The 18,804-nt window shown below is 37.0% G+C and overlaps 1 protein-coding gene across 1 annotated transcript in view; it reads left to right on the top strand.

The window, feature by feature from the left end:
* Positions 1-18,804, top strand: part of PKD2 (polycystin 2, transient receptor potential cation channel) — a 72,379-nt gene that overhangs the window by 31,099 nt on the left and 22,476 nt on the right. The window contains 1 exon segment of the mRNA XM_074275406.1: positions 15,349-15,599. Coding sequence (XP_074131507.1) covers positions 15,349-15,599 — 251 coding nt within the window.

Below are 18,804 nucleotides of genomic sequence, written 5' to 3'. Positions count from 1 at the left end.
CTCCGTGGATAGGAGAGACTTTGGATGAGAGGTGATTCAAAGGTTTCTTGAAGACTGAATAAGGAGCACCCATATTAACTAGGAAATCCACAGGATAATCCTCAACTTTAAGTTTTACCCAGGGCCCTTCAATCCTCAAGAGAAAATATTTGGGGGTGATTTGAGTCAGAGCTCCTTCCCCTTTCTCTTCTGGGGAATTCTGGGGAATAATAGCCAGTCTCTTTGCAGTAGACGCAGTAGTCCTTACACAAGGGTGGCCTGGATTTTTGCAAGGAGTCTCTTAGGGCCACCACAAGGACTTTAGCCACCTCCTTGCCTATTTATCAGGAGTATGCCTAGTATGGAAAAACCTTCTGGGCTATCTTGAGTAACTGAGATATAACCATGCCTTCAAATCCTTCCTTGCAATTTTTTTCTAATATCTGGGGCAGATTGGATGATCAGCCTGAACTCAATGTTCAGGGCCCTTGCATAGGGGTCTCAGGGTCTATGAGAGTACAGATACAGTATGCCTTCTTAGAGCTTCTTGAGGAAAGCACCGGGGGGATTCCTGGGGGCTCTGTGGGACTAAAGAGACTTAGGACAAGTTGGTATACACCGGCTTTAACCAAGGAGGAGAAATCGGTGGTACATATCTAAAGAAGTTCGGTCCTGTTGAGAATTGAGAATCCTATTGCCGGCAAACTGAGGGGAATAAACCTTCCACCTGACCCCTTTGATCCTCAGTGTGCCCAGAACAGCTTTCCAGGCCTCCCATTTGATCTGATCACACTCCTCAGTATTAAAGAGAGTGGTAAAGATCTGCTGGCATTCATCCCATGTGGGCAATAAGTGTGGAAAACAGACTCTAAAAGCTAATTAGGGCTTGAGGTTCTGAGAAGGGAGGATTTGGGGCCTTCCAATTAATTACATAGGTCACTAATAGATAAGGGGACATAGATTAGCAAAGGGGTCCTGCCTTTGGGGTTAACAGTTTCCCTGAGGAGAAGAATTGCTGATGTGGATGGACCAGCGCAGGAGTCCTTTCCTCCCCCCATAATGAGTGCTTCCCCTAGTATGGGGGAGGGGCCATAGAGGAGGGAGCAAGTCTTAAGGCATCAGGGAGTGGCAATGGAGGCAATGCAGGTAGGGTAGTGGTAGCTCAAGGCAGAGGCGACCCAAGGGAGGGTAAGGTTGGGAGTATCCTCCAGGGGATTTTGTAGAACAGGACAAGTTTTATTTTTGTTTTTAGATTGGGGTGATTGAGTCTTTTTCTTTGACAAGGGTGCAGTTTGTGGCACAAGGATACAAATTCCCCATTTCAAAGAACAAGCTCTAAGCCAGGTAGGGATTAGCGGACCAGATCCAGCCAGATATCAATAGAAGGGAACTGGTCTGGATGTCCAGAGTCTCCCAGTAACTTATCCACCAGACAGAAGTCACCATCTCTCTGCTAAAAGATCCCTGCAAGTGCCAGCCTACACCAAAAGTTGGCCACTCTTTTTGACAGAACAGGATCAATTTAGACTTAGCCAGTCTGACTCCATAGTCAATACCATCTTTAAAATCTTCCTGAAAAATGGCTCAAAAGGCAGCCTAAGGAGGAAGAGCAGAAGGTATTATTTCCATTGTCCTAAACACAAATGTGCCCACTGATGTCTCAGGAGCACCCTGAAAGCGGGGTCACTATCATATCTGAAGTTCCCTCCCCACTCTCACCAGAAGTCTAAACCAGAAACAGAACCAAAGATTGTATTTACCTCCAGAGGATTTTACCCAACTCCATGGCCGCCAATTGGGGAACTGAGTCAGGAGAGAATGTATACTAAGACTAGAACTGTTCAGTTCCAGGGTCCTGAAAACAGGGCCGGCTCCCCTGAAACTGAAAGAGGCTAAAACAGATATGAGATAAAACGGAAATTTTATATGAAGATTTATTGTAATGGGCTGCTGTAAGGGGAACTCAAGTCCCAGATTGAGCAGGTTGAATGGAGGGAGAGTCATGCTTATAAGGAGCAAAGAACCATGAAGGAGAGGGTTCTTAAGCAATAGTTATATCGAAGCAAAAAGCTAACCATTATTTCCTTATCTGGGGATGGCCTTAGGTTTTAAGATGTTCTCAGAAGTTAACAAAGGAAGAGGCTGATTGATAAGGAATCTCTAGTGGCCTAAGAGAAGAGGGAGCTTATTGTAATTTCTCTGAAATGGGGCAACAGGGTAGGTCTACAGGGGCTTTGAGAAGGGTCTGCTAAATTTGTGCTTATCTGTTGTGCATGAGGGGGTGAGACCTATCAGGGTTTTTGAATGGGGTCAAGTCTCGGGTTGTCCTTGAGGGCAGGTGGGTTAAGGCATGTAAGCTATGGTGAAATAGGAATTTTTCCTTTCTGGCCCCAGGAGTTTCACTGTACTTTATAGAGTTAGATTAAGATATTGGGGGAGGGGCAGGTAGGTGGCACTGTGGATAGAGCATCAGCCCTGAAGTCAGGAGGACCTGAATTCAAATATAGTCCTGGACACTTGACACTTCCTAGCTGTGTGACCCTGGGCAAGTCACTTAACTTTAGCAAAAAAAAAAAATAATAAATAAATGTTGAAGTGGCACTATTGGGGTTTTTGCATAGGGTCAAGAAAATGTCTTGTGTTGTCCTTAAGGGCAGGTGAGTTAAGTCATACAGGCTATGGTGAAATAGCAGTTTTTCCTTTCAGGCCCCAGGGGTTTCGCTGTACTTTAAGTACAGTGAAGACCAAGTCTTTTCTTACAAAACAATAGTATTCCAAAGCATTCATATGCCATAATTTATTCACCCATCCAATTGAGGGGCAACCACTTAGTTTCCGGTTTCTTGCCACTACAAAAAGGGCTACCACAAATAGTTTTGCCACTTGTATGTCTTCCTTTAAGATCTCTTTGGGATATAACACTGCTGGATCAAAGGGTATGCACAGTTTGACAACTTTTTGAGTATAGTTCTAAATTGCTCTCCAGAATGCTTGGATTCATTCACAACTCCACCAACGATGTATCAGTGCACCAGTTTTCCCACATCCCCTCCAACATTCATCATTATCTTTTTCTGTCACCTTAGCAAATCTGACAGGTGTGTAGTGGTATCTCAGAGTTGTCTTAATTTGCATTTCTCTGATCAATAGTGATTTGGAGCACCTTTCCATGTAGCTACAAATAGTTTCAATTTCTTCATCTGAAAATTGTCTATTCATATCCTTTGACCATTTATCAATTGCAGAATGGAACTATTTTAAATTTGAGTCAATTCTCTATATATTTTAGAAATGAGGCCTTTATCAGATCCTTTGGATATAAAAATGTTTAGGGTTACCATTTTTTAATGAAATTAGTAATCTCTGTTAACTGAAGTCAGGAAGAGATGATGGGCAAAAATATGAAATAAATCTGAAGTTAAAAAAATATGGTTAAAGAGAAGTTATAGAAGAAGCTGGAAGTCTAAGTAGTTTCTCAATATTCTGTCAAATATCAGAGCTGTGCACAAAAGATGAACTCATTGCAGTGGTCTCTAGTGGCTAAAGACACCAAGAAGCTAAATGCAATATTCTCTGTTCGGTTTTCTTGGGGTCTCTGGAGCAGCCTTCTTTTCAGTTCAGTAATCACCATAAGAGTAGCAAGGTAGTAAAGTCCAAATCCTTTATTATCTCTTTCAAAATCTTGTCTCCTTTCCTGGGGCCCAGTTAGCTTTTTTAAAGGCCTTCCAGAGTCTTGGTTTCAGTGGAGAAAATGAACGAAGAGAGCCTACCACCAAGGTAGTGTAAGATAGGATGAATGAATCTGAGCCCAAGGGCTTATGCTTCAGCCTCTAGTTTGCTTGCCTTCTCTAGCTCTCTTCTGAATGAACCTGGCTGAGTCGCCTAGCTTATATGTTCTACACTGAGTATAAACCAATCATTATATCACTAGGATATCACTAGGAAACCATTATTTGTTGTAAGATTAAATCAATCATACTGCACTTAGAGAACTATTAAGCACCATGCTAAACTAGATAAACACTGTCTCATCAATTCCACTTAGTACCTTGTAAGAATCCTTGTTTCAAGTTCAGAGTTCTGGCCCATAACATCTCCTGCTTTCTTTTGTTTTAGAACATCACTCTCCCTGATTTCTCAAGGAAGTGAGAACCCCAAAAAGGAAGTGATCACACCTTCCCTGACTCCTCAAAAAAGGGTTGAAAACACCATAAAAGGAGGTGGTCACACCCTCCCTGACATCTCAGGAAAGGAGATGAAAACACCAAAGGAAATGGGGAATGAAACCAAATTAGCGGGTTTCTGAAGGGTCTCACTTGAAATAGGTATACATAAATCCATCAACATGGGAGTCATTACCACAAACACATAGTAACACAAGCTAGTAATGAAGTAATAAATAACATGAATCAACATGAGGAATTATACATGTCCATAAATCCTAGAAATAGTCCAAAACCAATCTATTGTCCATTATTTCATGTGCTAGGAATCCAGTAATTCCTGCAGATTTTGAAGTCCTGCAATAGTCTTATCATATCTCAGGGAATCCAATGATTTCTGCTGGTTTTGAAGTTCTACAACAATCTTACCAATAATTTCATCTCAGGAAATCCAATGATTCCTGCAGGTTTTAAAGTTCTGTAACACTCTCATTATCAGCCATACTCTTTCAGTATCAGATGTTTTTTAGGTCTTATCCTTTGTTTTGAGGTTTTTCTCTTTTTCTGTCTCTCTCCATGTGCTTGTTGGCACTCATCTGATTCCTTCTCTATCTGTGGAGATACAAGCAAACCCTTTCCCCCAAGCAATTAACCTATCTAGTCCCTTCCATTTACCACTTTTGGGATTTCTCCTCATCACATGGCAATTACATTGGAGCTGCTTGCACTGGACACTGCCCTTCTGTCAGGTTAAAAAGCCTGTATTCTTCCCAATTGTAATCCCTTTCTCCCATCTAATTGCTTCTCTGCTGATTGATCATATCAGAGTCCTGAACTTCTAAAGACTCTCTGGGTGTAACCTGGGCTGCCATCATGCCCCACCTGTTTTTTGTTTGAGGTCTTGGAGCTGGGCCCCTCCTCTCATTTCCCTGGGTTAATCTATATTCTAAGGCCCAATGGAAACCTCAGTTGCATTTTGGATATAGGGTTTTGGGTCATATTCTCTCACTCTGTCCTCTCACTCTATCTCTTTGCCTACATTGAGCTCTCAGATGTCCTATTTTTCCACATTGAAAGCATAGATAAATCTCTCTGGAAGTCCCTTGCCAAGAGGGACCCTGTCTTCTCATGTTCATCATAGTCTGGGTATCATAAGCATTTGTGCCCACTGTGGCACAGTGTTTTATGATCTTCAACGGAGCATTTTTGTGTAGTCCCCATATAATTCTTCTCTAAACCTCATTGGCATTTTCCTTAGCCAGTTGTCTGATCATTATTGTTGTTGCAGCATTTTCTCCAATCATTCATATGACAGCTGTTTGCAGATGTCCCACAAAATCTACAAAGGGTTCATTTGGGACCTTGCTCTATTTTTGTGAAGGTTTCCTTGATCTTTTCTTGGGAGGGAACCCCAAGCTTTTATAGCAGCAGCAATTTTCTCATATGCTATCAAAGGGTAATTAATCTGTGCTGAATTGTCTGCATACTGGCCTTTACCTTCTAGTTGGTCAAAGGTGATTCATATATTAACTTCAGTTTGCTTATTGCTTTGGGCTTGTATCTTGGGCTTGTATCCTGCAGAGTTCACTATACTCCTAAAGCCACAACAAGTTAAGATTTCATAAGCCAAATTCTCTAGTAACATCTTAACATAAGATGATGTTGCCCCATAAATTTAGAGTGCAACCCTTTTTCAAATCCTTAATTTTTTCCAGATCAAAAGGAGTGTATCTTCTCCTGGCTTGACCTGAAGAATCAAATTCTTCAATCACAGGGTATGCATTTATTTTTAAATCAGATATATCCTGTTCTTTTTTAGCTTTAACGAATGCCTTTTGTAATCTTGTCATAGGCTGCTCCATAGGTGGTGCTGATTGTGTCACTGCCCCTGCTCCCTCATTCTCCCTCCTCCCCTTAATTGAGGGGGGGTAGGTCAGGGGTTGGAGAATGCCTTAATAGTTCCTGCTGTGAAACACTACACTCCTTAATTTCATCAGAATTATACTTAACTCAATTCTTACCTAATTCTTCATACTTTTCACCTAGTTTGTCTGTATCGCCCCTCCTACTTTTTCTTCTTTTTTCTTACTCTTAATACTTATATAATTTCTTAAAACCAGTTGTATTAAGTTATATGTATAAAATGTTTCTTTAGAAATTGAGTCAGATCCATTATCATTGTAGTATTCACATAGTTGTTCTCCTTAATAATTTCCACTCATCAGGATCTAATTCTTTTTCCTTAGAGAACCAAGGAGATGTGTACTGTTATGTTTCTAAAAGTTCAATGATCTGCTCCTAAGTTACAATCAAACCTTGGATTTTTATAAGTCTGACAATGCTGTCTACACATTTTCCTTGAAGTGGAAAAGAAGGCTCCTTTCTAAACATCTGTCCCATTTTAGCTGAAGCACTGGTTTAGCTCTTTACAAAGTTTCCTTCTTGTACTCACTCTAACTTCTGGGTCACAAATGTAGGTCCTTGGTCTCATGTTTAGGTGCCAAAATGTAATGTTCTCTGTTCGATTTTCTTGGGGTCTCTGGAGCAGCCTTCATTTTAGTTCAGTAATCACCACAAGAATAGTCAGGGGTTGAAGTCCAAATCCTTTATTATCTCTTTCAAAATCTTGTCTCCTTTTCTGGGGCCCAGTTAATTTTCTTAAAGGCTTTCCAGAGGTTTGGTTTCAGTGGAGAAAATGAAGGAAAAAGAGCCTACCACCAAGGTGGTGTGAGATGGGATGAATGAATCTGAGTCCGAGGAGTTGTGCTTCCACCTCCAGTTTGCTTGTCTTCTCTAGCTCTCTCCTGAATGAACCTGGCTGAGTCGCCTAGCTTATATGTTCTACACTGAGTATAAACTAATCATTATATCACTAGGATATCACTAGGAAACCATTATTTGTTTTAAGATTAAATCAATCATACTGAACTTAGAGAACTATTAAGCATCATGCTAAACTAGATAACCATTATCTCATCAATTCCACTTAGTACCTTGTAAGAATCCTTGTTTCAAGTTCAGAGTTCTGGCCCATAACAGCTTAATGAGATCTAAAATTGTAAATTGGTTTTAATTCTAAGACATAGTCAAGCTGACTTAGGTTAACTACATTCTTTTACAAACTAAACTCCTTTATCTAAATTGCCTTTATAACTTTACCCTTCACTTACTTTCTGGAGAAACTTGTCTAAGGGTCACTTTTTCCTCTTGTAATTAATTACCCCAGCCTTTTACTATAGTAGCCTCTTCAATTCACTCAAATTCCTTTCCTAATACTGTATTGTTTGTCATTGCTCTAACATTCATACTCATATCCCATGATTCTGGAGCATCATCATCACTCCATGAAACATCACACTCCATGAAAGCAACAGATCTCTATTCTGCCCCTTATCACTAACTTGGCTGAAGAGGTATAGTAAAGCAGAAATCTGCTGGGAAAGCAGAGTTCAGAGAGAACAGGGACAATGGGTATACCATTGGGTATTTGGAGGCTGCATCAAGCCTGAAGGAAAGGAGGCATGTATCAGGAGCCAGTTCTGAACCCATAGAACTCATGTGGAGCAGGAATTAAGGCTAGTAAAAAGGGATTTCCCCAACTTGGAAGGAGGCTAAGATAGTTTTAAGGGCCAACCTTAGCTGGAATCTCCACTAAAGGAAAAGGAATAAGAAATTGAGTGCTCTTGGATAGGCCGAGCGAATATAATAAAGATGACAATACTCCCCAAACTAATCTATTTACTTAGTGCTATACCAATCAGACTCCCAAGAAACTATTTTAGTGACCTAGAAAAAATAACAACAAAGTTCATATGGAAGAATAAAAGGTCGAGAATTTCAAGGGAAGTAATGAAAAAAAAAAAGTCAGATGAAGGTGGTCTAGGTATACCTGATCTAAAGCTAAATTATATAGCAGCAGTAACCCAAACCATTTGGTATTGGCTAAGAAATAGAGTGGTCGATCAGTGGAACAGATTAGGTACAAAGAACAAAAAAGGGTACAACTATAGCAATCTAGTGTTTGATAAACCCAAAGATACCAACATTAGGGATAAAAATTCATTATTTGAAAAAAACTGTTGGGAAAACTGGAAATTAGTATGGCAGAAATTAGATATGGATCCACACTTAACACCACATACCAAGATAAGATCAAAATGGGTCCATGATTTAGGCATAAAGAATGAGATAATAAATAGATTAGAGGAACAGAGGATAGTCTACCTCTCAGACCTGTGGAGGAGGAAGAAATTTATGACCAGAGGAGAATTAGAGATCATTATTGATCACAAAATAGAAGATTTTGATTACATCAAACTAAAAAGTTTCTGTACAAACAATACTAATGCAAACAAGATTAGAAGGGAAGTAACAAATTGGGAAAATATTTTTAAAAGTAAAGGTTCTGACAAAGGTCTCATTTCCAAAATATATAGAGAACTGACCCTAATTTATAAGGAACCGAACCATTCTCCAATTGATAAATGGTCAAAGGATATGAACAGACAATTCTCAGATGATGAAATTGAAACTATATCCACTCATATGAAAGAGTGTTTCAAATCACTACTGATCAGAGAAATGCAAATTAAGACAACTCTGAGATACCACTACACACAGATTGGCTAAGATGACAGGAACAAATAATGATGAATGTTGGAGGGGATGTGGGAAAACTGGGACACTAATACATTGCTGGTGGAGTTGTGAAAGAATCCAGCCATTCTGGAACTATCCCCAAAAAGTTATCAAACTGTGGATACCCTTTGACCCAGCCATACTACTACTGGGCTTATATCCCAAAGAAATACTAAAGAAGGGAAAGGGGCCTGTATGTGCCAAAATGTTTGTGGCAGCTCTTTTTGTAGTGGCTAGAAACTGGAAGATGAATGGATGTCCATCAGTTGGAGAATGGTTGGGTAAATTATGGTATATGAATGTTATGGAATATTATTGCTCGGTAAGAAATGACCAGCAGGAGGAATATAGAGAGGCCTGGAGAGACTTAAATCAACTGATGCTGAGTGAAATGAGCAGAACCAGAAGATCACTGTACACTTCAACAACAATACTGTATGAGGATGTATTCTGATGGAAGTGGACATCTTCAACATAAAGAAGATCCAACTCACTTCCAGCTGATCAATGATGGACAGAAACAACTACACTCAGAGAAGGAACACTGGGAATTGAATGTAAAATATTAGCACTACTGTCTATCTACCCAGGTTACTTATACCTTCAGAATCCAATACTTAACGTGCAACAAGAAAATTAAATTTACACACATATATTGTATCTAGGTTATACTATAACACAATTAATATGTATGGGATTGCCCTGTGATCTAGGGAGAGGGAGTAGAGGGAGGGAGGGAGGGGAAAATTTGGAAAAATGAATACAAGGGTTAATGTTATAAAAAATTACTCATGCATATATACTGTCAAAAATTTATAATTATAAAACTAATAAAAAATAAAATAAAAGTAAAACTTTGCTTAAAAAAAGAAAGAAAAAAAAGAAATTGAATTATAAGGAGATATAAAGGGGGGGAAAGAAAATTTGCTAATGATCTTAGAAGAAAACTCAGTTAATTTTGAACACAAGCAGAAAAATCACCAGGAAAGATAATAACAATGAGAAAGAGGATTATCAGAACATTTAAAGGAGTCTGCACATGTCTGATTCAGTGTTTCAAGACAAAGGAAATTAAACTAACACCTGATAAAGCAAAAGAGTCTGGGGATTCCTAAGAGAGCGACACAGCAGAATGTTCAAGATTCTGAAAGTTTCAAGAAAAAATTTCTTTCATGCTTTCATAAACAGAATTTCTAACCTTCATAGCAGAAATTATTGGCAGAATGAAATAAAATTAATCCATCATAGCAAATCACAGATATAAGCAAAAGAGAGCACAAATGATTGGAGATACAAATATAGAGAAATGAAGATAATATTGAAGTAAAATAATATATAATCTCTATGCAAGTAAAACATATTGATCTTGAAGATACAAATTAAGATTATAAGTCTACCAGAAGATATGAAATATCAAAAAAACTTGAATTCCTTAATGTAGGAAATTGTACAAGAAAAACTACTTAGAACTTAGGAACACACACACACACACACACACACACACACACACACACACACACAGTGTTTATCAAAAGAATACCAGATTTTCTCCAAGGAAAAACAAAAACAAAAGAAACAACCTTATACTGTAAACTACAAAACACCCACTGGCTAAAGTTAACACCCACTGTAAACTTCAGAAGGAAATGGAATAGTGTTCTGAAGAAAAAAGGAGCTTTACATTCTAAGATAGTATACTCTGCAAACTTTTATTAAGTTGTTAATAAGAAGGGGGACATTGAATAAAGTAGATATTGAAAGCATTTCTATGAAGAAATCATATATGAACATTTGTTTTTGTTTTTGGGTGTTTTTTTTTGGTATTCCCCCTATCCCTTTAACAGAAACACCAGACAGACAAATAAGTATGACAGTTGAGGAATGAATAAGTAATGAAATAAATTATACCAGGAAAAAATGGTAAGGAAACCTAGAAAGAGAAAAACACCATGACATTTAGAAATGTACAACCAACACATAAAAAGATTTTCTTATAAAAGTACAAAAAGAAACTTGGATAAAAGCATAACAAATAAAAGAACCCATGATAAGGCTTATAATACCCTGGACTATACTTCATAGTACATCATGTGCAAGTGAATCAATATTTTTTCAGAGATTTAATTGCAGAATGGGAGAATATATAAAAGAAGAAAGAGGATGATATAAATACAATGAAATGTGTAACATGCCCTCATCAAGTCAGTGTAAACAGTGAAGGAAAATAATTTTTGTCTTTTAGTAAAAGAAGGCTGAGAAGAGAAAGTGAGGTCACAAAAGAAAGGCTTGAAATAAAAGAGAGAAAAGGAGAAATGTCAGGCCAGTGGTGAGAGAAAGTCCCATTGAAGAACATCTTGGTGTTGGGAATGGTAGTTTCTGTAATGAAAGATGAGAACCTAACAGTTGATATAATCATTAGGACTAGATACTGTTATCTTTGAAAAAGTATTTTACCTTTATAGTTAATTAACATCCTGACTCAAGTGCAAGTGATATAATATGATTTTAGGGGGACTTCTGTTCTAACAATAAGTCTGTAATCCTAAATCTTCTGGCTTAGGAGTCTGCCTCAGGGACTTCTCACATTCTCAGTCTAAGAACAGCAATCTGTCTGATTCTGAAAGACATTTTGATTAAATAGACAAATTGATTAAAAACTGCTGGGAAAATTGAAAAGTAATCTAGTAGATATTAAACTTAGATCAACATATTACATTATATTCCAAAATACATTCTAATACATATGAGACCTTTATTTTAAAGATCATAATATTTAAAAAATTAGAAAAGAAACATATACCTCTCATAGCTATGTGTTCTACATATATTCTTAATCAAAAAAGAGATAGATAAAATAAGTAACTTTGGTTACTTGAAACCAAAAGTCTTCTCCATAGGCAAAATGAATTCATCTTGGATGAGAAGGGAAGTAGGCAAATGAGAAAAAATTTTTTTTTTCTAAAATGTCTCTAATAAAAGTTTGATATCCTTGATATATAAACAAATAACATAAATAACAAACAATTAGGAGTAATAACCACACCCTCAATAAATAAGTAGTCAGATGATATGAACAAATAGTTCTCAAAAGAAGAATTTCAGAGTAGTATTTGCAACACATGAAAGAATGCTCAAAATCATTAATATCAAATCAGAATAACCCAGAAGTTTTACTCTATATCCAGAAAATTAACAATGACAAAGATAGAAACTGTAAACGTTGGAGGGTCTGTGAAAAGATAGGTACCTTAATGCATTGTTTGTGGAGTTGTGAATCAGTACAGCCATTTTGGAAAGCAGTTTGCAAATAGAATGACTAAAATGTCCAAATTCAGAGATTCAGGTTTATATCCCCAAGAGGTCATTGATAAGAATTTCTGTATAACTCCACATATTTAGAGCAGCCTTTTTGTGACAGCAAAGAATTAGAAACAAAATAGATCAGCATTGATTGAGGATTGGTTAATAAATTTTACATGAAAGAAATGGAATATTGTTGTCAGAAATGTTGAACACGATGAATAGAGAAATATGGAAAGATTTATATAACTTAATACATAGTGAAATAGATGCAAGAAAATAAAACATACAATGACCATAACAACATAAGTGGAAAGAACAATCACAAAAATGAATATTGCAAAATTACAAAAAATAAATATGGTCTCCAAATAAGAGAAATGAGAAAATACTCTTGCCATCGCTCCCTTCCCTTTGCAAGATCTGTGGGTTGATGCAGTGCATGTTTTTAGGCTTTTTGTATATTTATTAATTTTGTTGATTCTTTTTTTATTCTTTTTGAGATATTATTTATCATATGGAGTGTTTCCTTGTGAGGAGCAATAGGAAAACTATGAGGAGAAAGTCTGGTAACGTAAAGATCAGGCAAGATGAAGTCTCATTGGATGACCTTGACCCCAATAAAAAACCAGTTACTTGCTTAGGTCCAGAAGGGAATTAAGGATTTTATTAGTATAAAATTTTTTGGAATAACTGCTATTCAAAATGCACCAGAAAGTCTACAAAGGTTGAAAACCAAGGTTTTCTGGGTAACAGTAAAAGCTTTGCTGAAATGAGCATATTTGTTTTTAGGTGCATTAAAATGTTTTTTTCCTCTTCAAGCATTTTCCAATCTTCGCCTTATAAACTATTTTCGATAAATGTGTTTAACAAAGTTTTTACAAAAACATTTTTCAAAGATAAAGCTAAATTCAGCTTTGTCAAAATTATCATAGATGTTTAAATAAGACTTTGAATTAACAAGATTATGGTGCATAGAAAAAAGATAAGACAAGAATGTGAAATTCAAACAAATTTTTTGAATCTGTGATTGTTTTTCAAAGTCATAAAAATGTTTATTTTTCCATAAGCAAACACCCTGTTAATACTTGGGATCAGAATTGTTGATCTTGTAGAGAAATTAATTTTTTTTTTTATTTTGCCTGGGTTTTCCATTAACCCAAGAACTCTCTCATAAATCCAATTTCATAATCCCAGGAGAAAATATGTTGGAGGTTCAAATCCTCTATTGCTATTCTGTCAGTGACTGCTCAAACCCATGGTTGCTGGTCCAAAGACTTGGGAAAAATGAAACCTCCTTAACTAGAGAATTTAAGAGTCAAGAAAAGATATGTATTTGAAATGAAATATTTAGCCTGAGTTGAGTCTTGGAGAGTTAGGTGGATGACCCATTGCATATTTTCTCAAACTCAGGAATGAGTTTTAGAAGTCTAGCTTTTCATTTGACAAAATCCAACATCCATTCCTACTAAAAACGCTTGAGAGTATAGGAATAAATGGACTATTCCTTAGAATAATCAGGAGCATATATTTACAACCGTCAGTAAGCATAATATGCAATAGAAATAAACTGCAACCTTTCCCAGTAAGATCAGGAGTGAAACAAGGTTACCCACTATCACCATTACTATTCAATATAGTACTAGAAACGCTAGCCTTGGCAATAAGAGCCGAGAAAGAGATTCAAGGAATTAGAGTAGGAAATGAGGAAATCAAACTATCACTCTTTGCAGATGACATGATGGTATACTTAGAGAACCCCAAAGACTCTGCTAAAAAGCTATCAGAAATAATTCAGAATTTTAGCAAAGTGGCAGGATACAAAATAAATCCACATAAATCCTCAGCATTTTTATATATCACCAACAAAATGCAACAGCAAGAGATACAAAGAGAAATTCCATTCCAAACAAATGTTGAGAGTATAAAGTATTTGGGAATCCATCTACCAAAGAATAGTCACGAATTATATGAGAAAAATTACAAAACACTTGCCACAAAAATAAAGTCAGATTTAAATAATTGGAAAGACATTCAGTGCTCTTGGATAGGCCGAGCGAATATAATAAAGATGACAATACTCCCCAAACTAATCTATTTATTTAGTGCTATACCAATCAGACTCCCAAGAAACTATTTTAATGACCTAGAAAAAATAACAACAAAATTCATATGGAAGAATAAAAGGTCGAGAATTGCAAGGGAACTAATGGAAGTCTAGCTTTTGAGATTCAAATCCTAACAAGGGCATGAGGAACAAATTCATGAGTATTGGCACTAGGAAGAGTGATCCCAATGTATGTAAGGAAATCACTGTTGATATGTATTTCTCAAATACTGTTTCTCAAAGTTTGTCCAAGTTCATGTTGTTGTTTCCATGATAGTATCTGTATATTTCATCCTCTTGCCATCCTCTTTTCCTTTTTGCCTTCAATCTTTCCCAATATCAGAGTCTTGTCCATTAAGTTCCATCTTCTCATTATGTGGACAAATTATTTCATCTTCAGCTTCAGTGTTTGACCTGTGAATAGTTTGAATTATTTTCTTTAAGTAGTGACAAATGTGATATCTTTGCTGTCCAAGGGACTTTCAAAAATCTTCTCCAGCACCATAATTTGAAAGTATTCATTTTACTTATAGTCCAACTCTCACAGCCATGCATTGCTACTGGCAAAACCATAGCTTTAATTATATGGACTTTTCGGGGGGCAGCTAGGTGGCGCAGTGAATAGAGCACCAGCCTTGAATTCAGGAGGACCCGAGTTCAAATCTAGTCTCAGACACTTAACACTTCCTAGCTGTGTGACCCTGGGCAAGTCACTTAACCCCAGCCTCAGGGGGGGGAAAAAAAAAGGAAATGGAAAAAAAAAGGAAATGAATCGTATGGACTTTTCTCAGTGTCCAGGTCCATTGTCCTATTAACTAAACCACTTAGCTGCCCCACTTTGAAAAGTACTGATATCCATAACAAAATCACCTGCATAACCAAGAGACTCAAACATATCTATGTTATTATTCCCCTAAGACAAACTGTCAGAACCATAACTGGTTAGGATGAGAATAGGAAACATGAGGCAGATCTAAACTGGCCAGAAATAAAAATAATGGGAGAATCATTATTACCATAGATTTATTTCAGTGCCTCTCTAATGCACTCTGTATTAGGAAGGGGGACCTTCAGGTACTCTGGTAGCCATGTGGACATTTTTGGCAGCAGAAAATGTATTTACTCTTATTTTGGCTTATCAGACTTTTCTTTTCCTTTCAGTTCACAGAGGGCTCCTTGTTGGATGGCCTCTATTGGGAGATGTGGTATAGCAACAGAACAGTAGCTGAAAACCGGAGTTTCATTTACTACGAGAACCTCCTTTTGGGTGTGCCCCGAATCCGTCAGCTAAAAGTCAGAAATGGGTCTTGCTCTATCCCCCCAGACCTTAGAGAGGAGATTAAAGAATGCTATGATGTCTATTCTGTCAGCAATGAAGAAAGAGCTCCATTTGGTCTCCGACATGGAACAGCGTATGTACATTTTCCTCACTGGCATTTGTGCTTTCTCTCCTGTTTCTTCTATATTTCCATACATTCTTTCAGCAGCTAGAAAATGTTGTCAGTAATTTTCCAGTGCTTGTAATCCTTACTTTTTTTTTTCAGAATGCATCCACTCACAAGATTAATTTGTATGTTGCCCATTCAATCATCGAATCATAGAATTCCCAAATAGGATGGAATGACCAAAGAATCCTCTCTACAATATAACAGACAAGTGGTCATCCAACTGATGCTTGAAAACTTCTAATAATAGGATTGCATTTGCACTTATTGCCATTGCATTTATGCTAAGTTCAACTTTTCTTGCTTTGATACATTATTACATCACTGGTAGTGCTGCCCTTTTGGACCAAACAGGAGAATTCTAATTCCTCTTTTGTGTGGCAGCTTTTTAAATAATATCATGTAGGGATAGAGACGAGATGAATTCTTCCCATTATGGGAAGAAGTACAGATTGTTCGTCCAAGAAACCTCCTCCACAAAGGTGTTAAAACTTAACAAAAACCCAAGAAAATTCTGATTGGGAAATCCAAGAAAAGTCAGAGTAAGTCATTTTTATAGCCTTAGGGGGACTAAGGGAGATAGAGGGGACCACAAACATTAAGAAGAAATGGTCTGGCCAAATAAGAGGATGATAGCGCCCAGGAACAGAAATTTTAAACTGAGGAATGCGACAGGATAAGTTCCAAGGGAATCTTTGAACTAGCATTGAATGCAGGAGTAGTTGTCATTTGGCAACTCTGTCACTCACAATTTAGTTCCAGATTAGACTAAAGTGAGGATCTGCACAAAAGTAGAAATAGTAGAAAAGAGTGGTCAGTGTCAGGTCTGGTCTACTGAGCGAGGAACAAAAACTGAAGAAAACAGTAGCTGTGAGAATATGCTTCCAAGAACAGAGCAGGAACTTCTTTGTACCCCTAGTAAAAGCCAGGAAGCCTGCAGTGAAATAACCATGGCAGGAGTCCCAGACCAAAGGGCAACTTGTAGTTGAGTTCCTCTGAACCTGCAAAATCTCTCAATGAATGAATAGTGGCTGAATCCATTAGCAGTCTGCTAAAGTCCCCAACCAAGTACAAACCAATAGACTTAAACATGAGTGAGGAACTTGCTGAGCTCAAACAAGAGGAATAGTGAGTGGGCTTAGCCCTGCATGACTTTAATTTGCGAGCTCTGAGAACTTGCAGGTCCCCAGCCTGTGAAAGCAGCAATACACAAAAGAACAGAAGCTAGCCTAGCCATTCCCCCTAGACTCACAGAGAATCCTATACTCACATTACAAGAAACAGGCATAGAGAATTAGCAAGCAGAAACAGAATCCCACCCCAAAGAGCTATTATGGTGACATGGAAATTTACAACACAGACTTCGAAGAGAATTCTCTAAAACATCTAGAACCAGAGCCTCAAAGAAAAATGCAGCTTAGACACAAACCCAGCAAGAATTTCTGGAAGAGTTAAAATTATTTTTTAAAGAGCTAAAAATAAGTATAAAACCCAATAAACATGAAAGGAAATGGTAGCTATGGAGGAAATATATTAAAAGAGAATTAACAGCTAGAAGTAAGAGACAAAACTTTGTCAGGAAAATAACTTCCGGAAAATTAGAATTGACCACATTGAAGCTTGAAAAATAAAGAAATATTTAAAGTCCAAAGTCGGGGGAAAAAACAGAAGAAAATGAGCGGTAAAAACATCTGATTGGAAAATATTTTGAGGAAAGATAATTTAAATATCATTGGATTACCTGAACCAAAAGACAGTATATTTGAAGAAATCACAAAACTGCTCAATTTTTTTAGGACCAAAGGGCAAAGTAGCAGTCTACAAATAACCTTGTGAAAGAAACCTCAAAATGACTAGGAATATCATATCCCAAATCTAGAGCTTTCAGGTCAAAGGGGAAAAAAATGCAAGCATTCAGAAAGAAAGAATTCAAGTATTAAAGAGCCATAGTCATGTCACAAAAATTTAGTAGCCATTAATATAAAAGGAGAAAAACCTTGGAATTTGATATTCAACATGGCAAAAGATGTTGGCTTACAACTAAGAACAACTAAGCCAGCAAAACCGAACATTTCTATGGTGGGGAGAGGGAATAGAGTTTTAGTGAAACAGAGGATTTGCAAGCTTTCCTGATAAAAAGACTAGAGCTGCATACAAAATTTGGTGTACATATACAAAAATAAAGAGAAACATTAAAAAGTAAACCTGACCAAGAAATCATAAGGTTAAATTATTATGTTTTACATTCTCATATGCAGAAATGATACATATAGCTCTGTCAGCATTGGAGGTCATAGAGAGAGTGCCTGGAAGGGATTCTGTTTTGTTTTGATTATCTTAAAAGAAGAATAAAATGGGTGAGGAAGAAAAGTATACTAAAGGAGGAAGTGAAAGGGAAAAGGAGAAAATTATCTCATAGAAATAGGGTAGATAAGGGAAAGTTTATATAATGAGGAAAAAGTCAGGAGTAGGGGGATTGGCAACATTTGAATTTCATATCTACTAGTCAGAGGATGAAAGAATACACACACACACACACACACACACACACACACACACACACACACACACACACACACACACTACTTCAGGGACCCCAGAGAGAAAGAGGAGAATAAGAGGGGGACAAGTTAAGGGATTAGGAAATACTTTTGGCAAAACAAATTCTTAAAGAGGGAACGGAGGAGAGGGAAGGAAAATTATAAGACAACAAGATGGAGGGAAATTCACAATTAGCGATTATAATTATGAATATGACTGAAATGAACTCACCCTTGAAATAGAAGAGAGAAAAATGGATTAGAAACCAAAATATAAAAATATATTGTTTACAAAAAACACACATGAAGCAAAAAGATGAACACAATTAAAATAGGAGGCTGGAGCAGAATCTATTATACTTTTTAATTTAAAAAGAGCAAGGGCAATAATCATGTTCTTAAACAAAGCAAAAGCAAATATAAAGCTAATAAAAGAGAGAAACAGGAAGACTATATTTTTGTTAAAAGCTACCATAGACAATTAATATTATATATGTACACCAAAAGTCAAAGCTTATTCGAGAAGACCAGAGGACCAAAATGTCCATTCCCTGTAAATTAGAGACTCCATTATTGAACTTATACCTCAAGATTGTCCTTGTTATGAAGAAAGTCTTCACATATGCCAAAAT

This window comes from Sminthopsis crassicaudata, chromosome 6 (genome assembly GCF_048593235.1).
Source record: "Sminthopsis crassicaudata isolate SCR6 chromosome 6, ASM4859323v1, whole genome shotgun sequence".
Lineage (NCBI taxonomy): Eukaryota > Metazoa > Chordata > Mammalia > Dasyuromorphia > Dasyuridae > Sminthopsis > Sminthopsis crassicaudata.
Note: the sequence above shows the minus strand (reverse complement) of the source record. Positions and strands in the feature narration are given on the sequence as shown.